General features: G+C 38.2%; 1 protein-coding gene across 1 annotated transcript; it reads left to right on the plus strand.

The window, feature by feature from the left end:
* Window positions 1-354: 354 nt before the first annotated feature.
* Window positions 355-6,742, plus strand: CBLN1 (cerebellin 1 precursor). The gene is made up of 3 exons (XM_083163615.1): window positions 355-880; window positions 2,836-2,955; window positions 5,313-6,742. Exons 1-3 carry the CDS (start codon window positions 623-625, stop codon window positions 5,508-5,510), a joined length of 576 nt encoding a protein of 191 aa, XP_083019741.1. The 5' UTR covers window positions 355-622; the 3' UTR covers window positions 5,511-6,742.
* Window positions 6,743-7,379: the final 637 nt, after the last annotated feature.

The following is a 7,379-nucleotide window of genomic DNA, read 5'->3' on the forward strand; positions in this document are numbered from 1 at the left end:
TGCTGAGCACATGTCTTACCTGCCAGAGCCCCTGCAGCCAGCAGGCTGATCTCTATCCTAGCCATGTGAATGCAGAGCCCCCAGGTGATGCTGAGCACATGTCTTACCTGCCAGAGCCCCTGCAGCCAGCAGTGCAGCCAGAGAGCAGCAGTCACCCATGTGCCAGACTGAGACCTGAGCAGGAATGAGAGAGCAGCGCCCCACACCTATAACAATGCCCCCGCTGTCACATGGAGGGGCGCAGGCTGGCAGAAGATTCGCTGCCCTGCCAGAGGTAGTGAGTGTGGATTGGAGGTCGGTGGGGAGGGGGAGGGGTTATTTGGGGGGTGGCCCCCACCTCCTCTCCGGCGCGTTATTGCGCACTGCTCATAGTAGTGGATGCAGCGATACCAGTGTGGCAGGAGCTATGCCATGTCCTGAGCGCATCTGCCAGTGCACGGGCGCAGCTGGCATGCAGGCGGCGAGCTCCTAGACCAGGATACGAGGCACAGTCACCAGCAGACTCCGCTCAGGAGGTGGATGCTCCTATTCCCTGCGAGAAGAAGCCACAGCAGACACGAGGATTGGAACGCGAGTGGACGTGTAGGCATCGGAGTGCCCGGCTCCCAGCTACAGACTAGCCATGTGGGCACTGGAGCTGGTACTGGGCTTGGCATGGCTTGCGGGGCTGTCCAGCTGTCAGAACGAAACGGAACCTATTCTGCTGGAGGGCAAGTGCCTGGTGGTCTGCGACTCCAACCCGACTGCTGACCCCACCGGGACCGCGCTGGGCATCTCCGTGCGCTCGGGCAGTGCCAAGGTGGCGTTCTCTGTCATCAGGAACACCAACCACGAACCCTCGGAGATGAGCAACAGATCCATGACTATATACTTTGACCAGGTAAGGAATGCAGACAGCCAGTGACTGGCAGAGGTGGCTGGCAGGGTATGTCCATGCCCAGTGACAGGCAGAGGTGGCAGGCAGGGTTATGTTCATGCCCAGTGACTGGCAGCTCTGTCATTCTCACCCTGGGTAGAAGTAAGCAAGCCTAATGAGCAGACTCCAATAAAGCAGGTTAGATGCCCATTGCATACCCATGACATGTGTGCCAGTAGTTGCCTGCACACTGGTCCAGGTGCCATCCCAGAGATAACAGTGAGAAAAGTATTAGTGCCTGTTCCTTAGCGTAGTGCAGCCTGTACAACTTGCAGGGATGGAAGGTGTTTTCCTTTGAGTGACAAGTGACTTTGTCAAAATAGGTGTCAAAATTGCAAACCTTTTTATTCATCATAAGGACCGGTAATGTTACCTTTTCTAGGAGATATAATCTTTTTTTGCACATCATTTTTTATTTGAATTCATATAACAAATGGGAGGGACGTTGGTATTTTTAAAAGATATTTTGAACATCTTTCTCAGAGCTGATGACATTTAAGGGGTTAAATGAAGAACGTGAAGGGGACAAAAATGTCAAAAATGTTAAAAAGAATGTTTGATGAAATACTGCTGATGTATTATTTTCTGGTGGTTAGTGGAAGGCACAAGTCGTAGCCCTGCGGGATCCTGTGCACTGCATATGGGGTCTATGCCATGTAATGCCCACAGAGGGTTAATTCAGTACATGTGCCTTCTATTTCCCATCACTTAGTAATGCTGGTGGTCAGTGATCACATGACAGGCCGGCCTGTGGTCACCTAACGTGGTACCCGGTGTAGAGTTTGTCACAGTACGTTCACCATCAGTGTAGGTGCTGTATGTGAAATACTGTATCACTGGATGGCTTATGTGGCATCAAGACATAAGTCCATTAATGCAAATACCAATTAAAGTACTTTTTATATGCAAAACGTGTGTTTTATCACCATTGAAACCCCAGTGTTAGGATGTCCCACCAGTAATCATTACCATCACTTACGCGTCCCCATAAACTGGAACTAGTTATCCTGACACAACAGCCCAGAATGTTCAGGTTGGAGATATACAGTACTGTAAATTAGCCCCTTTCCCCCCTCCCCCCCCAAACCAAAAAAAATAAATAAAAAAATCTATTTTAGATATTTTCTTTTCCACTCCATGTGGCATTTACATTTCACAGACAGCTCGTGTACTGGCAGATCAAATGCCTGTTGCACATGTACGACTACTGTATATGGACTTTTGTGTCCTATGTAAAGGGCACTAAATGTAAGTGTTGCAAAAGTCAGGACTAAATGCCATGCAATGATTGATATGCTGCAAACGCCACCGTATAAAGCAGTGGCCCATATATAACAGTAATAAACCTGTCCTGCTGTGTTTGATCAGCCTGGCTGTTTTATGATCTTGCTCAGCTCAAACATATTGTTTATGTTATCAGCTTTCTACAGTACAAGCATAGCCTGCGGCACTGTCATATATAATCAGTCGTCATTATCTCCTTGTTAAATGATTTTAATCTTTCCAGATTTGTTTCCCCTGCGCACAGTACAACTTCTCACACACACGTTTTCAACACACAAGTGTTTTGTTTAATTTGAATTGGTTTGATCAGTATAATCTTTTAGATGTTTTTATGAGGTTTGTTTTCTAAATGATTTATTTTATTCAAAGAAATAATACAAGATTTGTACAGAGTATCATTTATACAGTCATTTATTCTAAAGACAGTCGAAACTATATAGAGGATTCTATGTGTGTTGTGTATAGTGGTCGCCTTCTGTAATATCAGTACCCCCTGCATCATTGAAGGCCCCTAAATATTCTAGCTAAATGCCAAATATTCATTATTCTCCATAGAATTTACTATCCTACCAATGCTTCTAAATCTGAAGATCTAACGATTGACTATACCTTTGTATTTTTATCTACGACTCTAGATATTGGTAAACATTGGAAGCAACTTCGATTCAGAAAGAAGTACATTCATATCACCCAGAAAAGGGATTTACAGCTTCAATTTCCACGTTGTGAAGGTGTATAATCGGCAAACCATCCAGGTACTTGGATATTCATTTGATTCTGCATTAAACTGTCTTAGGCCTTAAAGTCGATGTCATTACCTCCTAATTGTTTCATAATTAAACTTTTAAGCAATCATTGACACATTCTTTTTTATTTTAACGTAATAAAATAGTTCATTGAAAGACGTACCTAACACTTAATGATTGTAAGATTTTATTTTAACGAGCAATAGCTTTATCAATTAATAGTTATCTAAAATATTGATCACAGATATTAAAAATGGAGACCTCTTATTTCAAATAACTTCTGGCTTATTAGATTCTCACACAGCGACTTCAGACATAGATTTTCCTAGCCATGAAATGAACCTTCTCTATATCTTCTCTATAAGCTTGTTTCACATTATGTTTGAGGCCTAGTTGTTGAATTGGAACCAGAGGTTGAATCGACAGTATGCACTGAAGTACATTAGAATCCCTTGGGTGGCCAAGTTAATGTTTGAATCATAGGTGTGTGACATTTTATTGAAATATTTGTCATATTCATTTTTCAGGCATCGGTAACTAATACAAATAAAATAATTATCTTATATTAATACTGTTTATTACTCTTTGATCATATTTGAAACCATAGTTTGCAGCCGGTGTTGTGAAGATGAAATGCTAATGTAGGTGGTCATTTAGAGAAACCATCTCTTTAGGGAGAGCAGGACCGTTCTGGAGCTGTTAGTGGTGCTGTTTTTTTATTTTTTATTATTACAATCTTGTCTATATATATAAGAAATTTGGTTCCATGAGACATAGTATGGTAATGTGTCCTATTTATGCTCTTGGTGTGATAAATCACGAAGTGTCATCCCTGTTGACATGGGCAAGTTGTTACACGTAGTCTGTCATCAACTCTAGAATATAATGCAGTTCATTGGCAACACTGTAAACACATTTCCAATGGGTTGCAGTTAATATGTAAAGGATTTTCGAAATGGGACTGACGACAAGGAAAAATCATTTCATGGGACAAAATGTATATTTTCCACAAACTATATACAATCTAAAATTGCGATGCATGGTTAAAATACAGAGACTGAGTAACATTGAATAGACATCTCCACTTTATAAGTGTGATGATCTGTGACATTTATCTTCTATTCTTGCTAGTGGGGATAGAATATTGCAAGGTGCTTATGGAGAGTCTCTGGAGTCTGACACTTTCATAATCTGATGTGCTGGTCTTTTAGTATTTTTGAGTAGAAAGCAAACACTTCTGCTTAGCACAATTCTCCTAGCAAAGAATTTTAAATGAGCAAATTCTTCATCATGAAGGTGCGAGTAAATGGCAAAGTGCGAGTAAAATTGCACCTTTTATATTATGCCATTCCTTTATTTATGTCACAATGACCTAAGAGTCAACGATAGCCCATTTTATTTTGTTAATTTTTATGTTCTGTGACCGACAAGCAGTTTCTTCCTTTGTCCAATATGGCTGCTGAAAATCTATTTTGGTTAGATTGGCATATTACAGATCCTGTGTAAATATGTATTTTTTAAACAGAAGCTTCAATAATCATACATAAATACACATAGGTTAAAAAAATGTAATGTTGCGAGACACCCGACGAAGAAATTCATTTGGTGGATTTAAATACCTAGGTGTTCTAGGAGACATCAGACAATATAAATATAAAAGTTATGTCACAGTCGTCGATGTATACATACTGTAATACAAACACTAATAATAAAATAAAGTTAAAGGACAAAAAAGAATGTAATTAAGCTTAATCCCCATTTATATCGTAGTCTGTCAATCATAGACCGAACAAGTCCTAGAAAATGGACATTACTGAATTGTATGCTTAGCCATAAATGCATTAGGAGTATCCTGATTGCAGGGGTTCCAATTGTTCAGTAACAATATATGCATTAGGCAAGGACATTACTCTGCTACATAAGCTATGCAGTACATATATTGGATTCTCCAGCTTCATCCATTAAGCAGAACCTCTTTGCATTTAAATACAGTTTCATATGTTTTAAGCTGCTTGTATGGTTTTTATTTTATACAATTAGTCGGAAAAAAAATATTTCCAGTTATGAATTTTAGCCTGTTTTGGTGACTACAAATTCTGTAAGCGCTGTGTACTGTAACTATTAATAATCAGATGCTTACTCCTGCTTTTCTAGTGTGTTGCAGTAGACACTACTCAACTGGAAGCAGAAACATTGCCTAACCTAGAACATTATACCTATGCACTGTGATTGCACCCCATTTCTTATTGTGCAGGTTCTGTTGGCTTGTCCAATGACTTTACTCAAGGTTACTTCTCGGAGAGCTTTCGATTACTGTGTGTGTATGTGTGTACTTTTATGACAATCAATTCTTTTTTCATCTCCAGGTGAGTTTGATGTTGAACGGATGGCCGGTGATTTCTGCTTTTGCAGGTGACCAGGACGTGACAAGAGAAGCAGCAAGCAATGGTGTTATTATTCAGATGGAGAAAGGGGACAGAGCCTACCTAAAACTAGACAAGGGAAACTTGATGGGAGGATGGAAGTTTTCCACATTTTCGGGATTTCTGGTATTCCCCCTTTAAGATGACTTTGTTCCATGGGCAGCGAGTGACAAGGAGAGATGAGATTACTATAACTCTAACATAGCTGCACTTAGAGACTCAGACAAGACATTTTTCACCTTGAAATATAGAAGACCCTGCATATCTAATTGTGTGTTCACCTGCTTTGGAAACTTTATTAATGTAACAGACAAGGAACTGGTGAGATCAGCTGTCATTCCATTACACAGCACTTATAAAATACGTCTTTTGTTTGTTCTTATCCTTCAAAAACGAACAATGTTCCAATTAATTGTCACATAGGTGTATTTTCTTTTTAATGCCGATAATGTCAGCTGTAATGTTATTTTTCTCAATTTGACAACGAGTAAAGAATACTATAAAATAACATGTCGACTGCAAATATCCCACATAACACCAGTATTATATAGAGGCAGAGTGGCCGAAGGGTGTATTTCAAGTTTTCTCTGTACTTCTGAGTGATTGTGGAAATAAAGGCTGCTACCTGTCCGATAGCTTGTTCTGCTCTTGTTATATGTGGCCCAATAACAAGCGATAACACTATATCCAACTCTCGGTATTATGCTCTGTACTATAAGTGTTAGTGCTGGAATGTCATTTGCTTCATGTCCCTATTCCTTATATAGGGGGTCTTATTTTTATTTCAAAATCAAACAAAAAATGTGTAAATGTATATCCTACCTTCTGAAGTCATATGCCAAATGAATGATTCTGTGCATATTTTCAAATACGATCAAATATTGTAAAATATTTTTTTTACACAATAGAATTTTGGATTTGTCTATTTTTTTCTGCATTAAGTTCAGTTAATATAATATTTTTCGGTTCAAACTCTTAATGTTGCATGTTAACAATCATTTTAAATACACAGTTGCGAAATAATGCGTAAAAAAAAAAATGATGAAAAAACACACTTGCCTAACATGATGGTGTACACAAATGCACATAAATATTATCTGTATATAAACATTATATATAAAATATATTGAAAGCCTTTTTTTTCTTTATTCTGATGTTAACTGTATGCAGCCGTCTGATATGTCACTGTTTATCATTTATACTATTATTTGTTGGCTAATTTATCATTTTTATTGTTATTTCCAAGAAAAACTTAAAAAATTAAATACTATAATTTTGCAGCACTCAGAGATGACTACTTTTATGAAAGTGAATATGGGAGGAAATTTGATTGTACCTTAAATAACAGTGAAATAAAGGTGTAATAAATATGACTTTCTCATTTCTCATTACAGCTATTGGTATAAAAGTATAATAGGCGTAATGTTTCATAGAATAATATACAATTCCATTATTTGTGGTATTATGAAATCTTGCATTTTTCCAGACGAACTAGATTGTGAGTGGATACTGTAGAGTTAATATTCTATGGCATTATTTCAAGCTTCTGGCTTCAAGAAGGAATTTAATTAGCTCCTAAGGGGAAAATTAATACCAGCATAATAAGCAGAGTCTCCTTATTTATCCTCAGTTTTGTCTTAGTAATAGTTTTGTTGAGCTGGTGGGGACATTGCAAGATCTAGCACTCCAGGTGACTCTATCATCTCTACAACCTGATTGTTTCTTCAGAGGGTATTATTACAGTGATAAGATGCAATTCTCCAATTACTACACTCACTTATGGCAATGGTAAATAGGCTGCTTATTCCCTAATATCACTATTTCCTTACAGTGCACATTTGCAAATATGTCTATTGTGCTTTTATAAAAATCAAAATCAAATAATACATTATATATATATATATATATATATATTTATATATATATATTTATCTTTATTTATTATTCATTTACATACAGTTTGGTCATAGATAGTAAATTTTCTTGATTCACCTTCAGTTACACAATGTT

The sequence above is a fragment of the Crinia signifera genome, chromosome 11 (genome assembly GCF_055691185.1).
Source record: "Crinia signifera chromosome 11, ASM5569118v1, whole genome shotgun sequence".
NCBI lineage: Eukaryota > Metazoa > Chordata > Amphibia > Anura > Myobatrachidae > Crinia > Crinia signifera.